The sequence below is a fragment of the Rana temporaria genome, chromosome 4 (genome assembly GCF_905171775.1).
Source record: "Rana temporaria chromosome 4, aRanTem1.1, whole genome shotgun sequence".
Taxonomy (NCBI): Eukaryota; Metazoa; Chordata; class Amphibia; order Anura; family Ranidae; genus Rana; species Rana temporaria.
Window position 1 is genome coordinate 148,642,862 of NC_053492.1, and position 20,755 is coordinate 148,663,616.

Sequence of the window (20,755 nt, forward strand, 5' to 3'; positions counted from 1 at the left end):
TTTGGCTCGTCGAGTTTCTCGACAGTTTCCTAGACGGAAATGTACACACGACCGATTTCCTCTGCAAAAAAATATCTCCCAGCAAGTTTCTTGCTGGTTTTTGCCGAGAAACTCGGTCGTGTGTACGAGGCTTAAGGGGGGACTCTGCAGACTCTGATGGAAGGGAGAACTCTGGGGACTTTAACATAATGGATGCTCTGGGAACCCTGATTTAAGAGGGAACACTGAAAACTCTGATGGAAGGGGGGACACTGTGGCTTCTGGTGTAAAGCTGAACTCTGATGTAAGGGATGCTCTGAGAACCTTGATTTACCTTAGTGTACTCACTTAGAGGCAGGGGGGAGAAGAATGGTGAGCTCTCTCACCCCTTGGCAGTCAGCACCTCTCATCCAGATGTATCTGAGGCTGCTGAAGATCAAATTTCCCACCCCCACTTTCCTTTTCTGAGGCAGCAACCCTGCTGGGAAGCCATAGTCCAGTCTGAATAATGTGTCTGGGTTTCAGGCAGTTTGAAACCTGGACACATGGTTCCAAACCCGAACCGTTCGGGTGAATCCCAGACAGGTGGCAACCCTAGAGCCTGTCTCCACTGTCTACCTATGTAAGGAGGGGTTCCTTCGATGACCACCAATGTGAGGTGCTGCCTATGTCTTTTCTAGTTTTTAGTACTATTATTATCATCATTATTTTAATTTACTGTTTATTAATGAAACTAATTGTGTTGGGTGTTAAATATACTAACTGTGATGCATGCCTTATTCTTTTATTTATTATTATATATAAACTTACTATTCACAAAAATGTACATTGAGAGGTAGTATTTTTAGGGTTCCTCCATGTAAAAAAAAGTTTGAGAAAGGCTCTTTTCAATGTAGGCAGGCCTCACACTTTATGTTGCCTATAGAAACCAGTACATTTATCCCTTTTTTTCTTTAGAGTGGTTGTTAACCTCAGACATGAAATATAAACAAAACATATCCTTCTATAGTGTGTACTTGTCTTTATCCAGAGCACTAAGTATAGTTTCTGTTTGCTGCCTTGTTCCTCTGCTATCAGTGTGGGTCACTTCTGATACGTTTTCCTAGTACCAAGAGAAAAAAGGTGACAGGGGAGGAAACTTCAGCACACAGCCTGTGATTGACAGCCTCAGCTCTGTTCCTGTGTGCTGTGTGTCCCTTCCCTTTAATCAGCTCCTCACTGAGCATTGCAGTGTGTAATTTCATCTCCCCACCCCTGCTTGCTGAAAGCTCAGACAATCTGTATAAATTCTGGACTTTAAATGGATATGGAGAAGAGAAGACTGCAGATAAACATTAAGGCACACGGTTTAGGAGATATCCCCTGTATTTGCATGTGCCGATGCACACTAAAGCAATGGCACGTACGTGCCGTTACTTCAGTGAGTGTGCCGTTACCGGTGGCTCCAGGGGGGGGAACATTATCATGGCTCCGGGCCAATCACAACCGGAAGTAACTCCAGAAGAAATGTCGCCCGCCAGAGGGGGATACAAGGACCGCTGCAGGGGCTTCAATGTAAGGTAAGTAATTCATAATAAGCTAGTAGTTTTTTTTTTTTTTGGGGGGGGGTGGTTCCTTAGGGTTTATAACTACTTTAATTGGATCCCAGTCTTAGTCCATAGGGTTCAGTATTGCGTTCATTCCACATCAGTGCATGAACTCACAAATGCGCTTCTGGAAGAATGGTCAAACAGTCCCATACAGACACTCCGAATCCTTGTGGACAGCCTTCCCAGAAGAGTTGAAGCTGTTATAGCTGCAAAGGGTGGGCCGACTCAATACTGAACCCTACGGATTGAGACTGGAATGCCATTAAAGTTCATGTGTGTGTAAAGGCAGGTGTCCCAATACTTTTGGTAATATAGTGTATGTTTTTTTACCTACCAAAGGATTTGTGTCTCTGCTTTATTTTTGTGTCTAATGACTTGATTTTGCTCTACTGCAATTATGTATTACAGCTAGGTCTTGTCCTCACCATCAGCCTACTATTTGACAGTCAGGGTGAAACCACAGATTGATTACATCTAATGTTTACTACTCATTTTGATCTCTCCTCCTATCTTTATTAGCTCATTAGCACTGCGGTACAACTGATTAGCTCAAGTCCTGCCACTCTTTCTCCCAGTCTGAGCTCTGCTCTACAGCTGATCACAAGAAGCCAATACTATACACTTTGTAATAAACATATACCTGCATGAGTTGGTGTTTTTTTATCTGCCTGGAGTTCAGGTTACGTCAGAAGTGACTAATTTAACGAAATATTAAGTATTTGAGGCAAACACACAAATACTCGCCTCCATTCTTTAATATCCATGTGATGGTGCAGCTTGTCCCATGCCAGTTCTAACACTGAGAAGTGAGCGATCACATGACCAGTGATCACTCAGTTCTTGGTCTGGTCAGGCTGGGAGCAGTGACTGTTAGTCCCCGCTTTGTGATCTGCTTCTCCTGCACTCACTGGAGCACTAGGCAGAAGAGGGGGTGGGAGCAGCTGGCTTAGCGGTACACTGGGAGGCTGAGCCAGCTCCCGTCCAGACATCTGGATAAATCCAGACAATCTTGTCAGGATCCTTCTAGAGCCTGAAGTGGCTATAACCCACTCTCAGCTGAGTCACAGAAGAGCAAATGTAAGTACACTCTGACCTACAAGAGGAGTATGGCCAAACAAGCTTTGGCCGTACTTCTCTTTTATATGATCTTTAGCTACTATTTTTATTATTGTTGGCAATCCTGTGTACAACAGTAACTGCCAAACCAGCCAAAAAAGTGGTCAAGTCAGAAGGATACATTATTGTAAAGAACTGTAAAAAATATAAAAAGTATTTCAGCTGAAAAACGAAAGGTTCTAGAGTAAATTTATAAATTGAAAATGTAAACCTTGGCTTTATATCTTTGCACCTTATGTCATTATGTAGGAAAATAAAACAAAAAAGCATTTCATCATGAATAATTTATATTCATTATTTATTTTTGTTTAAAGCTCCCTTAATAATAAAGTGATGATGTTTATACTCAATGGAATGGACAGGAGTTTATTCATATTTTAAATGAACATGTGTCTGCCATCAGTGTCTTATTAAAAGGCAGAATTCTATATGGCAACATATGGTTATATTTTATTACATACAGTACATATGCATTGTATTTATTTATATGTGAATAATTTGTTTACATTATAAGTGTAGCAGTATGTTGTTGTTGGCCTAATATCTGAAAAGGGTACAGGAAGGAATGCTAATAATTAGTTGCAAAGTAAAAAAAATAAAAGTTTTCCAGTCGTGGATATACACTATATTGTCAAAAGTATTGGGACACATGCCTTTACACGTACATGAAGTTTAATGGCACCCCAGTCTTAGCTTGTAGGGTTCAGTATTGCGCTGGCCCTCCCTTTGCAGCTATAATAGCTTCAACTCTTATGGGAAGGCTGTCCACAAGGTTTAGGAGTGTGTCTATGGGAATGTTTGACCAATCTTCCAGAAGCGCATTTGTGAGGTCAGGCCCTGATGTGGATGAGAAGGCCTGGCTCGCAGTCTCCACTCTAATTCATCCCAAAAGTATTCTATTGGGTTGAGGTAAGAACAGGCCAGTCAAGTTTCTCCACCCCAAACTCGCTCATAGAAGACTTTATGGACCTTGCTTTGTGCACTGGTCCAAATCACTTGGTGGAGGGGGGCTTATGGTGTGGGGTTGTTTTTCAGAGCTTGGGCTTGGCCCCTTAGTTCCATCATACCAAGACATTTTGGACAATTCATGTTCCTAACTTTGTGGATGGCCCTTTTCTGTTCCACGATGACTGCACACCAGTGCACAAAGCAAGGTCCATAAAACTATGAGACTACAGGCCTTCTTGTCCAACATCAGTGCCTGACCTTACAAATGCATTTTGGCAGAATAATCCAACATTCCCATTAGCACAACCCTAAACCCTGTGGACAGCCTTCTCAGAAGAGTTGAAGCTGTTATAGCTGTTATAAGGGTGGGCCAACTCAATATTGAACCCTACAACTAAGACTGGGATGCCATTAACGCTTATGTGCGTGTAAAGGCAGATGTCCCAATACTTTTGACATCATAGTGTATGTGTATATTCTCATTGACAAAATCAGTCTGTTTTTCCTGTTCACAGTATAGGCTGTATTGAGAGTATGTTTTATTCTCTGTGTATAGATTTGATTACCTAGCAGGCGTCATAATGTTATTATATAAAACACAACAATAACATTTCCATTCACTGTGCATATATGCCGTATAAACCACAGACCCCCAATTTCCCTTGACAGTACCAGGTTTTAACCACTTCCATACCGGGCCTATTCTGGCACTCCTCTCTTGTGTAAAAATCATTATTTTTTTGCTAGAAAATTACTCAGAACCATCAAACATTATATGTGATTTAGGGAATAAAATGGCGGTCCTTGCAACTTTTTATCTTGCACGGTATTTGCGCAATAATTTTTCAAAATCATTTTTTTGAAAAAAAAAAAACAGTTTCATGAACTAAAGTTAGCACATTTTTTTTGTATAATGTGAAAGATAATGTTACGCCAAGTAAATAGATACCCAACATGTCACGCTTTAAAATTGCACACACTCTTGGAATGGCGCCAAACTTCCGTACTTAAAAATCTCCATAGGCAATGTTTTTTTTTTTTTTTTTTTTTACAGGTTACCAGTTTAGAGCTAAGCCTCGTACTCACGCACGGTTTTCTCGGCAAGAACCAGCAAGTAAACCGTGCGTGTGTATGAGGCTTTGAGGTTTATCGTCAAGAAAACAGCCCAGAATCTAGACGAGAAAAATTGAGAACCTGTTCTCTATTTTCTCGTCGTGAGATTCTCTGCAGTGTTTTCCTGCCGAGAAACCCGAGCGTGTGTATACTTACCTCTTCACGGAAACCCGCACATGCTCGAAATGACTTTAACGCATGCGCGGTAGCTTCCAAGGCATAGGTAGGGTGAAGCAAGATGATGGCGGCGATGGCATCGAACGTGACGAGCGCATGCTCGTCGTAGTCGATGACAGCACCACGTTCGTGTCATTCAAAAGAATGGTGGTTCTTCTGAAAGGTGTGTCTGTACACTTAGCCGGCAAGAGAATCTTGCCAGGAATCTGGGCCGTGTGTACAGGGATTACAGAGGGGGTCTAGTGCTAGAATTGTTGCTCGCGCTCTAACGCATGCGGCGATACCTCACATGTGTGGTTTGAAAGGCGTTTACATATGTGTGTGTTATGTGTGTGATCGCTTTTGAGCGTGAGCAACCGAGGACAGGGAAGTTTTATTTTTTATATTTTTTTACTTTATTTTTTTAATTTTTTTACACTTTCTTTTACATTTTTTTTTTTTGATCACTATTATTCCTATTACAAGGAATGTAAACATCCCTTATAATAGAGTAAAAGGAGTGGAGTAGATGTGGCACTGTTCACTTAATTACAAAAGTGCTAGTAAGAGCAACCGTGTTAGATTGAATATGAAAAAAACATATAATTTGGTGATTAAAGTTACTAGACTCTTATGCCCCGTACACACCATCACTTTATGTGATGGAAAAAAACGACGTTTTCTGTGAAGTAAAAAATGACGTTTTTGAAACTTCAGTTTTCAAAGACGAAGTTGCCTACACACCATCGTTTTTCTCACAATGTTCTAGCAAAGCGAGGTTACGTTCCACCACGTTTTTCCATTGAAGCTTGCTTCATAAGTAGCTTCTGGGCATGCGCGGGTGAAAAAACGTTGTTTTAAACGACGTTTTTGCTACACACGGTCAATTTCTGTGAAGTAAAAGTTGACGTTTTGAAAAACGACACATAAAATTGAAGCATGCTTCAATTTTTTTTGGTCGTTTTTTAGAAGACATAAAACGACGTTTTCCCCCACACACGGTCAATTAAAGTGACGTTTTTAAAAACGTCATTTTTTTTCATCACATAAAGTGATGGTGTGTACGCGGCATTACATGGAAAATAAGAAAAAACATATAATTTTTTTTTAAATATAAATAATGATAATTTCTTATGAAAATATGTGTCTTGATGCACCTATATTTTGTGAATAGCTGTTATTGTGATGTACAGAATGATCCAATTTAAAAAGATACTTACAATAATGTGCAAACCCCAAAAAAAAAACAATTAGTGTAATAAAAAAAATGCAGATAAACAGTTTCAATAAAGTCTTTAAATATTGTGCTGGTAAAAAAAACTTTCTTTAATCTCAAACACCTCTTCGAAAGGTGATCACAGCATGTGTGACTTATCCGTGCTCCTATAGTGGCTGCACTCACCAGAGATTTCTACCCCGCTTGGGATGTATGGCATTCACAGTATTTGCCACTGTGTAGCACCCTGGAAGATGGCCAGTCCGGGATGTTTTGCTATTTCTCCAATTTGTCCACCATATAAAAGGAGAGAAGGATGCCCAATAGTGTGATACTATTTAAACGTTTTATTCCGTTTAAAAAAATGTGGAAATATACTCACATTTGATAAAAAACAGTAAAGCATGTATTGCTGACACTAGCTTCACCAACCGGAAGTGATGGAAGCATGTCTGTTGACTCCTCTCTTGTAATAGGAATCTATAGTGACAGGTCCTCTTTATGGAGAGATGCAGGGTCAATAAGACCCCACATCTCTCCTCCAGGCTGGAAAGTGTGAGATCGAAAATAAAAATTCACCGACCTCATGCTTAGCAGCTGCGTTGTTTACATCCATGGTCCAGACGTGACGTCATAACGTTGCGCCTGGGCCTCCGACAGTCATAGAAATCTCTATGGTCGTCATCCGGCGATGGCCGATTCTTTGTCCGGGCTCCCCGATGGCACGGGAGAGCCCAGAGAAGCACTGGATGGTGGCGGGAGGTGGGATGTCCACTCCCGTCGCCTGTAGGAATGATCAAGCGACAGAACTGACGATTGTGCACAGAATCGCCAGCAGAAAATAATGATATCTGAATAATGCCTGTAGCTGCAGGCATCATTCAGATATTCCCACTGAAAGTCAAGGATGTCCTATGATGGCCTAGGGCTGGAAGTGGTTAAGATGAAGGTGAAGCTTCCAGGATTTAATTTGGATGCAAACAATATTTGGGTGATTTGATCTTTTTATGTCCCAGTATTTAATTGACATAATGTACATATCCACTGGCCCACAAGCCACCACTCATTAGGAAGAGGGGCAATATTTCTGGCTGTGAGGAGGAATAACAGGCAAAAAAGAGGCTTTGTGGCCATTTTCCCAGCACTACTGCTTTTGAGTCTTCGAATGTGACTTCTTAATTAAAAATCTAATCACTATTTGAAATGCAATGGGACACAGGCACTAAACTATATGGCATTATATATTTTAAGTGGCGAGGCTGGGTAGCACATTTCTGATGTCACAATAGGGTCAGCACGTTCAAACCGAGCAGTTAAATCTGATTTGTACCGGGCAGTTTGAATTTCTGGGTGCAGTCATTAGCAACACAGCATGGATTTAGATTACTACAACTTTCTCTTGTCAAATTTGTTAATTAAAGTTTAACAAATCATAAAGATAGGTTCAAAAGCAGTGCTAGAAAGTAACATGTCAAGGTATAATAAACAACGTTTTATTGCCTATGAGTAGCCTATTGTTTTGGGATTAGTGGCACAGATAATATTTTATAGTTTTAGTCAATAGAGGCTGGAATCTAAAATGGATAATAAAGATATAATAAAGTCTCAGATAAGTAAAAAGTAAAAACTAAACTAAAATATGCATCAGAAAAGAGTGATGAGGGATTATCACTGTTATAAAGCTTCTAGGAGCATATGTCTATGATTTTATGAAATCAGAGTATACAAAAGTATTGCTATTTGAACCCAAAGAAAAAAAAAAGATAAAGGTAGAATGAAAAGAAAAGCAGAAGGAAGAAAATCTCTGGCAAAAGAAAAAAAAAAAAGATATTAGTCCGATTTATTTTAAGGTTGCATATGTATTTGGTAGAAGGTTATATTTGGGTAGCAGAAAGGGTAAGGGGGACGAAGCTGAGATTTTGTAGAGGTTTAAAACTTTTTTTTTTTTGATGGACATTTTACATGGAAAAAATATAGACAACATTTGTCAGGTTCCATTTTATAGTTTATTTGGTTTGGTTTACATTACATTAAATTCATACTTACAACAGACTCCCTATGAGATCAATGGCTCACTCTTAAAATGTTTTAGAATTAACTGAAAAGGATTTTTTTTTCATATTTCCATTAGAAATAAAAATAATTAATGGCTTCAAGTTGTTAAATTTTATGTCCTACGGGACCAATGCTAACCTTTCAACTGCTGTCAACCCCATACTAATTACTGTTCGCACCCATAGCTGTAGGTTATAGACAAGGGGAGATCTGCTACGCAAACATATAGAATGTGTGTCATGAACTGACCCCTCTGCCTTTTACTGCTCGATAAACAATAATAATAATCACAAGGTTTGTATTGCTCAGGAACCTACATCACTCGAGGTATTTTCAAGCACATATATTCCGGAAGTCATGACAAGCAATAGAAACTATGAAAACATTTCATTATGTCAACAACATGGTCTTCTGTGAGCTAAAAATGATAGAATTATTCACTATCCTCTTTCCCAAATAGTCATTCTAAAATATTATCATAAATGGGGCCATGGCCTTAACAGGAAATACAAATTCTGCTGATGGTTTTCAACATCAAACTTTATTTGTACAACGACAATGCGTCAGATTGTATGAAAGTAGAAACAGCTCCCATTATTTACTTAAGACTCAGTAGGTGTTTTAGTAGAAATAACAGTGCAGGACATATACTTTCGTCCTTAAGAAAAGATCACATGAGAAATTCACAGCAAGAATGTCCAGCCAAGCATGTGTTACCAGGGTGAGTAAAAAGGATACTAGCCACCAACGTAGCTGACAAATACGCATAGCAGTCATTTGTCCACTTATTGAAGCAGCAGGTCCAGCGTATTATCTCAGTTGTGGTCTGCATTCCCAAACCATGTGTCCTCAGTAAAATGCAACCTCGCACAACATGCAGCCTCCCATTTTAAGATCAGAAGCCCCCAAAAGGTTTTTCGTTCCCATGAAGCTGACAGTGTTCACACAGTGGTATGTCAACAGTCTGTTATAGAGCTGAAATATATAACTGATAATATACAAAGCTCACTTCACAGCATTTAACAAGCAGAACACAAATAATGGTATAGAGAAGTCAACTTTGGATCTTTTTTAAGAGAATTTGCATGGTATGTAAGCACAGAATGGAGACCTGGATAAAAGGCTTAAATTCATGGGTTCTTCTTTCATGCTTCTCCACATTTGTATTTGTATTAGTTGGTTATCCTGATGTAACATATTCATTTATTAGCTTTGGCAGTTTTGTACATTATTAATTCCATAGCCCCCTACTGTCTCTGATTTAGTGGAACTGTCTCTGATTTAGTGGAACTGTCTCTGATTTAGTGGAACTGTCTCTGATTTAGTGGAACTGTCTCTGATTTGGAACAAAGTCCCTCTGTCCCTCTTTCTTCCCAATGCTAAACCTTTCATCCAATTTCTAAATTGCTGCATCTGTAAATTTCAAAAGCCAGTAAAAAAGAACAGTAGTGGTAAAAAAATTGTGGGTTTAACTAATCATTTGTTTGTATAATTCTTCTTTAAGGGGGCATGGCAGGGTGTGTGTCCTATGCCTACATACTTTTGCTAATAGGTGTCCCTCGTTCCCAGTCCAGAATCATTACTACAAGTCCGGCCACCACAGCAAACCCATTACAGTGCCCCCCCCTTGGGGCAGTGTCAGTGTCTTTGAGATCGGCGACGTCTGGACCATTTATCAAAACAACATTATTGCATTAGCCGGGAGGATTTAAAAGTTTGAAATGTATTTCCAAATTAAATGCAAATGGTGTGCCTAAAGTGTACTGTTGATTACACAGTGAAGTTGATTTAACACGACCAGTACTAAGATTTCAATTTGTATTAAACCTAAAACCAAAAATTTTATATATTACAGCTTACCAGTCATTAGATGTGATGGCTGCATCCGTTTTCTTTTCTTAAGCCCTGTACACATCACCCGGAATCCCGGTGGGAAAACCGAGAACCTGCTCGGTAAGTTTCCCTGTGTACATACGGCCGGGTTTCCCGTCTGGAAAACTGTGAGGAGAGCTTTGGCCGGGAATCCCGGCCGTGTGTATGCTCCCCCCATAGGAAAACCATCGGGTTTAAAACCGCCAGGAATCCCGGCGGGAAAATAGAGAGCATATACACACGGCCAGTTTTCCCGACCAAAAGCTCTCCTGGCAGGAAAACCAGTCGTGTGTACGAGGCTTAAGACTTTTTTCGCCTTAGATTTCACCTGGTGATATGCCCAGTAACACACCTTCTGTATTAAGCCGGGTACACACTACAAATCTTTTTCATGCATACCCTGCTGTTATGTTCTGACAAAGGGACCACTTTGGCTTTTTCTTTTTTGAACTTGCAAATGTCGACATTCTTCCTGTGTGTACGGGGCTTTAGCGTGCCGCCACTCTGTATAAAGGAGCACGGTGGGCACCTTTGGACAGCTGCATTGTCAGTCCGGGGGGTGGGGAGTACTAGATGGACTAGCAGATTTAAATACACTAACAAATTGAAGTCAAACTCCAGCTAATATTTAGGAAATTACAGCAAACTGTTTTTTTTTTCCTTTTGGGATAACGTTTTTACATAAATAAATGAAAGCTGACAATTGTAAGTACTCCTGATAGTGTTAAATGGTTTGTCTCATCTCTTTAAGACCCCTTTCACACTGAGGCCATTTCAGGCACTAAAAATGCCTCCCCTGCCACACCAATGCAAAAGCCGGAGTGCTTTCACACTGGGGCTCTGCGCTGGCAGGACATTAAAAAAAGTCTAGCAAGCAGCATCTTTGGGGCGGTGGAGCCCATTAAAATGAATGGGTACCACTGCCAATGCACCTGCAATGCGCTTCGACAGCGGTGCAACATGGGTGCATTTAACCCTTTCTTCGGCCGCTATTGGGGGTTAAAAGTGCCCCGCTAGCGGCAGAATAGCACCGCTAAAACGACGGTAAAGCGCTGCTAAATATAGCAGCGCTTTACCGCTAATGCTGCCCGTGACTTAGTATGAAAGGGATATAACTGATACAGTGCTTCATGCCCCCCCATTGTCATTTTAAGGAAATCGTATCACAGTACATTCAGCTGTGCTAGCAACTAATGTAAACACATACTGATTGCGTTTACTGTTATCTGACTAAATATTTCCTAATTATTAGTAAAATTTCACTTTTGCTTTGGTTAAATTATTCAACTACACAAAAGGCAAAATAACCTTTTTGATTTTTCCTGTGCTGCATGGTCCAATGTCCTATGCGTGGATGTGATCAGAGACAGATATAGGCAAAATGGGGTATCAGGCAAAGTAGCAGCTGTGGCCACCATCCCTTCAATGGATAATAATAAGGGGATTACAAAAGGCACAGCAAAGATACTCATATTCCATTGTCTGTATTTGGTGGTCCCACCAGACATCTGCCTCTATGCTTGTGAAGTAATAGGCAAGCACACAGCTTTTACCTAGTCCTCCTACTGCAGAAGGATAAAAGTTGTAACTGGGCTGTTTTTGACACATACTATGGCTTTATGCACGGTACACACGACTGGTTTTCACGTCGGAAAAACTGCGATGAGAGCTTATGTCCAGGAATTCCAACTGTGTGTATGCTCTATCACAGTTTTTCTGACGGGAAAACTTCCGGGGAAAAAAAGAGAACAAAATCCCTTTTTTTGTCGTCAGGAAAAACAGGAAACAATTCGACGCATGCTCGGAAGCATAGAACTTCATTTTGTCGGCTCATCGTAGTCTCTTACGTCATCGCGTTCTTGGCAGAGAAAAGTTCATCAGACTTTTGTGTGACCATGTGTATGCAAGGCAGTCTTGAGAGGAATTCTGTTGGGAAAACCATCAAGTTTTTTTCCGTCTGGAAAACCGGTCGTATGTACGGGGCATAAGACTCATTCCTAGGTTGCCTTGTGGTCTTTGGGCTCTGAGAGTGATATGGCAGTAGTTATAGTCCCAGTCATATGAAGACCCTGTGACTAAAAGTTCAAACCCTCTGCTTTCTTAGCTACATGAAATGTACTTTATTTCTATTCTATATATTGTGTACAGGGTCAAACAGTGGAACAGGCTTCTATGTTTTCTCAAGTGCAACCACATGCCCAGCCTTATCCAGGCATTCAGCAAGCACAGGTAAATCCAATGCCGTACAGGACACATACTAAATAAGCAAATACATATATCAGCTAGTCTACAGTATGTACCATTTTGGATATTTTTTTGACCGTGATGTGATCTTGCTGCATGAAACACTGCCGTGATTAAGAAAATTCAATCAAATGAATTTATGGATTTTATAATGTTATAGTCTATAGTTTGTTCCTAACTTATATTAGGAAGAAATACTAAGCCAGAGACAGAGAGAGAGAGCAAGAGAGAGAGTGAGAGAGAGAGAGAGAGGGAGAGAGAGAGTAAGAGAGAGAGAGAGAGAGAGAGAGAGAGAGATGGATATATGTGTGATAGATGGGGGGGGGGGGGGGGGTGCTTGTCTTGGTTAGGGTTTTGAAAAATTGTCTACAATGATTGAACATATCAATGCTGTGTAAGGACACAGATGTCTAGAAAAGCTTGCCCTGCCCTTCTAACCCATTTTATGCTAACATTTCAGGTGCAATAAAACAATAGACACCTTATTGTTTTTATTTTATATATGAGAAATGTACATTACTTACACATGAAAATATGAAAAACTAGCAAAGTGTACCCATTTCTTGAAACAGAATCTAGTGGTAGTCATAATAACTTTTTTTTTTTTTTTTAATAGTGTGTCTGTTTAAATGTGTTGTGATTACCAACCATGCATATAAAAACCAGGGGTATTCCTCTACTGCAGCTATTGTTTTATTTAATTTCAATGATAAAAATGTTCCAGGAGGTTGAGGAGCATGTTATGTCTTTTCCTCCAAACATTGAAGGTTCTCTGCAGCATTATTCATGTTATTAATACATGATGTGATCTGCACTAAGGGTTTGTCTATCTACTGTATAAAGACAAAATGTTGTCATTTATTTGAGAATTTTCACAGTGGAGCAAAGTAAGTAATTACATTACAGTGCTATTAGAGGAATGCTTTCGTAAAGCATATTGAATATGAATCTTTAATTGAAAAAAACGAAATCACATAATGCAACACGCTTTACTCTATATATAGGTTGTCTGGTTGCCGAAACCGGAAGTGACAATTCTTGTTTTGTAATAAATTCTGCACTATCTTGCCTTTGTAGTTCAGAAACTGTGTAGACCAAACCTAACTCACCATATTGTCAACAAAGCATAGGGAAATTGCTGTTATGTGCAATGTCTAGTGTGCTGAGTATGGTGGGATGCTGCTAGCTGCTATCTCTAGTGTGGTGTGTACTGCTATGTACCATGTCTAGTGTTTTGGATATGGTGTTGATGATGTTGATATGTGTCATGTCTGTTGTGTTGGGCATACTGTATGCTTCTATGTGCCCTGTCTAGTGTACTGGGTATGTTGTGTAATGTTGTGTGCTATCTCTGGTGTTGGGTATAGTACCGGTATATGCTGCTATGTGCCATGTCTACTGTACTTTGAAACGCGTGTGCTGCTAAGTGCCATGTCTAGTGTGTTTGGTATGGTGTGTGCTTCCATGTACCTTGTCGACTACTGGGTATAGTTTGTGCTGTTTTATGCCATGTCATGTTTGGTGTGTACTGCTACATGCCACATGTGCTGGGTATGGTGTGTGATACCGTGTCCACTGTGCTGTATATGCTGTGTGGTACTGTATGTTGTGTAGGTGCCATATCCAGTAAACTGATAATAAAAATGTATTATTCAATGTAATTTTACAATCACTAGAATTGGTAAAGCATCTGCATGGGCAGTCATTTGGCATAGCTTATATAGCCAAATAAGCTAGGCTAACACAACAGCCTTATCAGAGTGTTACCTTCAAATCTGCATGCACTACTGTGCTTAGAAATCACATAATCTACAGTATATATACATTTTATTCATAGATTATTATTTTATTTTTTATTTAAACACATAACACATTAATAATAACAGAACACAATTAATATACTAAAAAAATCTATACATTACAGAGCTATGCTTTACTTTAACATTACTTATATATATGCATTATTGTGTTTCAGCCCTTTCCACATGGGTATACAATGTATGGCACCCAGGTGCCAGTGCAGCAGCATCAAAGTGGCAATATATTACTTTCACCTAGTTATAATCCACGGACCAATGCCACTGCTCTTCCAAGCTCTGACCTAGTAGAACGGCTACGACAGATGCAGCAACAGCCCAGTGGATACTTGCAACAGCAGGGAGCCACCTATATACAGTCCATGGCAAGTAATCAACGGTAAGATCCCACTGGAATTTTACCAAAGAGTATTACAGGTAAACGGATAGACAGAACAGTACTCTTCCTACTGTTTACTGATTAGTTTTGGTGTTCCTAAAGCTTGTAGGCCTGTTATGAGAGAAACTGGGAGGGCTATGATTGTTGGGCTTCTTCTGGAAGTACTAGCTTCCTGGCTGTTATACTATATGTCTGGCTAAAGAACTTTTTAAGACCCCAAAGCCGGCCATACATAGGTTGAAATTTGGCCAGTCCAGCAAGCATATGACCTGAGGAGAAAAGGTTTCCCCCATTCCATGTAAAGACTTACTCTGTTAGAAGTGTTGGTGCTTCTTGGGCATTTCAGCATCAGGCAATGCTGTCACCTGTTCTTCTGCTCACACATTTGCTAAGTTTTAATAGGTGTATGTTCAGGCCTCAGTGAATGCTGGCTTTGGTCGGAAAGCCCTGTAAGGATCATTAACTTGTCTTGTTAGGGGATGACTTTTTGTGTTGCCCATCCCTCATGGGATTCCTTTTGGACATCCCAGTGGTCTAAGCAATAAAAGATGGTATCAGGCCCTCAGTAAAACAGCTCCCTTCACTTTATTGTTCATGATATATCCACAAGTCAGCAAGTGAATGAAACTTCAGGAGTACAAATCAATCCTGCAGCTCCTCCAACAGATGAGTGAGTGATCCAGCCAGTAACATACAAAGCAAACAGAGTAAATTTGTAACCAATTGTATCATTTACCAGGAGGTAGACTGTATTAGGTAAATTCTATTAAGTTCACACTGGCTTTTAAAACCACAGTTGTGTGAGAGGCATTAAAAATGCTTATGATACAATGAACAGCACACAGTGCTGTTTACACGTTCAAAACATGAAGTGTTAGCATTGCATTGCTTTAAAATTTAAGACCCTGTACACACGATCAGTCCAAACTGATGAAAATGAACTGAAGGTCCGTTTCATCGGTCCAAACCGACCGTGTGTGGGCGCCATCGGTCAGTTATCCTTCGGTCAAAAAAAATAGAACTTGCTTTAAAATTTGACCGATGGACGCCTGACCGATCGTTCAAAACCGATGGTTAGTATGCAAAAGCATTGGTTATAAGCCCGCGCATGCTCAGAATCAAGTCGACGCATGCTTGGAAGCATTTAACTTCATTTTTCTTTGTTGTGTTTTACGTCACCGCGATGGACTTGATCGTTTTTTTAACTGATGGTGTGTAGGCACATCAGACCATCAGTCAGCTTCATCGGTTAACCGATGAAACGGTCTTTCAGTCCGTTTTCATCAGTTTGGACTGATCGTGTGTACAGGGCCTAAGCCTCATGTCGAGTAAGGAGGCGTTTGAAGCCTTTCAACATCTCCCATTCAAGTCTATGGCAACACTTTGCAAATGCTCTGGCATGCAGTTGTGGTGTGCTTGCGGGTCGTTAAGATTAGTTTATTTCCTGTATTGGAATAGGTATTTGTGAAGCGGTTTTAATGTGCCTTAGCACTCATCAAACGCTTCAAAACTGCCCATAGGGTGTTTTTAACTCGTCATTAATGCTTGTAAAACGCCAGTCTAACTCCCACACTAAAGATGTTTAATGCAAGTCTAACACCCATACCAATGCTATAGGAGAATTTGTTAAGCATTAGAAATGTAGTCAAGTGTGAACAAGCCCTTAGGTTCACCATCATCTGGCTGGTCTTGTGCTTAATACTGGGCATACTGACCACATCAATCGTTTTTTTTCCATCTTGCCATGTTGACACATCATATCTCTGCATGATGAACCTAATACAGTCTACATCCTGTAAATTATGCTCTACTTTACAAATAAAGTGTTGCAAGTTTTTAACCCTGCTACTCTGTTAATTTTGCTTCCCAATGGTCTAAAAATACCAATCCTATGTCCTGCATCCATGTACAATAAATAACACAGGATTTGATTTTTTTATTTACAGTACCTGGCAAATTATTTTCTTGAAGTACATAATAGGGCACCGGACACTTCTCTCTGTGTGACCACACCTATACTGTAGTGGGGGAAATAATAATTTGATCTCCTGCTGATTTTTCAAGTTTGCCCACTTACAAAGAAATGAAGGATCTATAATTTGTTTTATCATACAGTAGGTGTATTTTAAATGATAGAGATAGAATATCAACCAAAAAGCTAAGACATTTCTTGTAATTGGTTACCAGGTTTGCACACATCTCAGGAGGGATTTTGGTCCACTCTTCTTTACAGATCCTTTTTAAATCCCTAAGGTTTCTTGGCTGTCTCTTGGCAACTCAAAGTTTTAGCTCCCTCCATACATTTTCTATAGGATTCAGGTCTGAAAACTGGCTAGGCCACTCCATGACCTTAATGTGCTTCTTCTTGAGACACTCTTTTGTTGCCTTGGTGGTATGTTTTGGGTCATTGTCATGTTGGAAGACCCATCCATGACCCATCTTCAGTGTTCTGGCTGAGGGAAGAAGGTTCTCATCCAAGATTTTACAATACATGGCCCCGTCCATTGACCCCTCAATGCTGCAAAGTCGGCCTGTACCATTAGCAGAGAGACAGCCTCAAAGCTTAATGTTTTCACCTCCGTGCTTGACAGGATGGTGTTCTTTTCTTCCTCCAAACACGGCAAGTCAAATTAATTCCAAAGAGCTCTGTTTTGGTCTGACCACAGCACTTTCTCACAATCCTTATCTGAATCATTTAGATGTTTATTGCCAAACTTCAGACAGGCCTGTACATATGCCTTCTTGTGGAGGGAGACCTTGTGGGCACTGCAGGATTTCAATCCATGGCGGTGTATTGTATTTCCAATTGTTTGGTGATTGTGGTCCCAACTGCCTTGAGGTCATTTACAAGCTCCTCCCGTGTAGTTCTGGGCTGATCCGTCACTTTGATCATCCTTACCCCATGAGGCAAAATCTTGCATGGAGCTCCAGAGGGCAATTGATGGTTATTTTGTATTTCTTCTATTTGCGAATAATAGCTCCAACAGTTGTCTCCTCACCAAATTCCATCCTTGTGCAGGTCTAATATCTTGTCTCTGACATTCTTTGACAGCTCTTTGGTCCTGCCCATGATGGTGAGGTTTCAATGGCAGAAAGATTCTGTGGACAGGTGTCTTTTATACACATAACGAGTGGTCATTAGGAGCACCTTCTTAAATTGACATGACTAATCTGTGTATCACATGAGAACAAACTGTAGCCAGTCTGTGGGAGCCAGATTTATTGTTGGTTACTAGGGGATCAAATAATTATTTTACTTACTGAACTGCAACTCAATATATAACATTTGTATCATGTGTGTTTTCAGGATTTTTTTGTTGATATTCTGTCTCTATCATTTAAAATACACCTATGATAAAAAAAAATTACAGACCCTTCATTTCTTTCTAGGTGGGCCAATTTATTAAATCTGCAGGGGGTCAAATAATTATTTTCCCTACTGTTTATTGTTTGCTAACTAAAGCGAGGCATGTGGAGAATGAGAGCAGTTATGAGGGGTTGGGTTTTGGATGGTCTTATGCCCTGTACACACGACCGGTTTTCCCAGCGCAGGGGGCTAATGTTCCTTTGCAGCAGTCTGTGATTGCCTGTGTCCCAAGGGTTGCAGGTTCGATCCTGGCAGGGTCCACTCAGCCTTTCATCCTTCCGAGGTTGGTAAAATGAGTACCATTGAGTTGGGTAATAATGACAACCATTATCAGCGCTTAGACAGAGCGGCAACGCTGCAATTGGCGCTATATAAGTGTAAACATTATTATTATTATTATTAAGAAAAAAATGCAATTTTTTAGATTGGTCGGGAAAACCGGTCATGTGTATGCTCCATAGCAGTTTTCCCGACGAGAAAACTGCCTGCAAAAAAATTTGAACCTGCTCTATTTATTCCTGTCGTGTTTCCCTTCAGTCTTTTTCTCGTCGCGAAAAGCACTCGTGTGTATGCTTTTCCGAGGGGAAAAAAACACGCATGCTCAGAATCAAGTATGAGACGGGAACGCTCGTTCTGGTAAAACTAACGTTTGTCATGGAGATAGCACATACGTCACGCTGTAACAGACTGAAAAGCACAAGGCTGAAAAGCGCAAATCGTCTCTCACCAAACTTTTACTAACACAAGGATCATCAAAAGCAGCCCAAAGGGTGGCGCCATTCGAATGGAACGTCCCCTTTATAGTGCCGTCGTACGTGTTGGACGTCACCACGCTTTGGTCATGCGTTATTTTGACTGAACGTGTGTATACAAGGCAGGCTTGTGAGGAATCACGTCAGGAAAAATGTCAGGTTTTGGCATGTCAGGAAAATCGGTCGTGTGTACAGGGCATAAGTATACAATTCCTGTGTGTTGTGATGTACTTTAAGAAAAGGATTTTACAGGTAAGTCCAAAGTTATGTAATTTAATGTAATAAGGTAATGCAAATGGCAGTGATTATGTGTACAATACCACCAAACAGTTTTCAACTGTCAGTATTAATTAACTAATTTATCATTTCTGAAGGTGTCTGAAAGGTTAATTTTTATCTTAGACTATCCAGGGGTTATCTTTGAAAAGTACTGGTTTCCTCGCTACAGGTGTGCCTGAACTTTTTCTTGTAGGACCAAAATGTATTTTAGAATCTGTTTAGGAATTTCGAAGTTAATGTTAGTAGACCTGTTTTATTCATTAAGATAGCATGGTATAGAGGCAAACAAGGTGTAGACATTCCTCCTGATTTCAGCTGAGAAATTGTGAGTGACAGCTATTCTCTCAAGGCATGTTACATGCTTAGGCACAGGAACCGTGCTGGAAGCTTCAACAATATTAACCATCACATGTTTTTCTCATCCAGGTTTACTCATCCAGCTTTGCAGAATGCTTTGGTTGGAGGAGGTCTTGAGCAAGGAACCACCCAAGTCCCTCACACGAACATTAACTCAGTGCAACTTAATCAAGAGCAAGCTAGACAAAGACAGCAGCACATGCGCCAGCAAAGGCTTATACAGGTAGAAAGAACAGACTGTTAACACATTAAGAGTTCCTAATAAGTCACCCACCACTGCCAGCAAAAATTGCAGCTTCGTTAAATCCATCTGTTTGAAAGATTAATATTCAATGTAAATCCTTTGTACTCAGTTTTTTACTTGCCATTTTTGTACAGTTTAAAAAAAAAATGTCTACATTCAGCTTGTTTATTAAGGGGTACAAATTTTTGAAGTGCACACATACAGTATATTTTACACTTAAATAAATTACAAAGTTGGTTATATACTGTAGCCAGATAAATGACTTGAAATAGATAAACAGATTAATGAGAAACTGAATAGAAATACATAGCTTGGAAAGAGGGTACACCTTTAACACATGACATTTAGCCAGTGGACACACCTTTGCCATACCCCTGGTCACATGGCCCACAATGTATTAAAGTGCAAGAATATTCACTTTTATATTAACATTTAAAATTACCAGTACAGTAATCTGTAGGATTGAAGAAATGTTTAATGCAATATAAAACTTTGACAATTAAATAGTACACTTATTTATACAGATCTCTAAATAATATCAAGCAGTGCCATTTGCACCTTCGATTTAATTGCGGCTTGAATGAATGAATGAAAAACTTATATAGCGTGGCTCATGCGAACTAAATCGCCTCTGGGCGCTTGTTGTTCCTGTCTTCTTTGATATCAAAAGAGATGCGTCTTGATCTTTCTCCTGAATGCTAAGTGGTTTTCCTCCAACCGAATGCTGGTTGGTAAAGCGTTCCATAGTCTGGGACCCTGGACCGCGAATCTTCTTTCTCCTTTGGACTTGTAATTGGCTTTCGGTATCTGGAGCAGATTTTGGTTGGTGGATCGCAGAACGCGATTGGAGTTGTGAGCTTTTATTTTTTCGCACAGATAATGGGGAGCGTTCCCATGGATACATCTATGCGTTAGGCAGAGTGCCTTAAAAACAATTCTGTCTTTTACAGGCAACCAATGAAGGGTTCTCAGTGAAGGTGAGATTGATTCCCATGTTTTTTTCCCAGTCTCAAGTCTGGCGGCCATATTTTGAACGACTTGCAGACGAGCGATTTGGTACTTTGGGAGTCCGAGGTAAAGGGCATTTGCATAGTCCAATCTGGAGTTTACAATCGCTCCCACAACGGCTGCTATGTCTTCTTTGGGAATAAAAGGAGTAAGTTTGCGAAGTAGGCGCAGCAGATGGTGAGACCTGCTGACTACTGACCCTATTTGTGCGTCCAATGTCATGTGAGAGTCGAAGATGACCCCGAGACTTTTGACTTTGTCGCT

At 40.2% G+C, this 20,755-nt stretch overlaps 1 protein-coding gene across 1 annotated transcript in view; it reads left to right on the plus strand.

The window, feature by feature from the left end:
- Positions 1-14,218: 14,218 nt before the first annotated feature.
- Positions 14,219-20,755, plus strand: part of LOC120936665 (mediator of RNA polymerase II transcription subunit 12-like protein) — a 42,778-nt gene continuing 36,241 nt past the window's right edge. The window contains exons 1-2 of the mRNA XM_040349184.1: positions 14,219-14,484; positions 19,309-19,462. Coding sequence (XP_040205118.1) covers positions 14,285-14,484; positions 19,309-19,462 — 354 coding nt within the window. The 5' untranslated portion in view covers positions 14,219-14,284. The remainder of the gene's footprint in view (positions 14,485-19,308; positions 19,463-20,755) is intronic.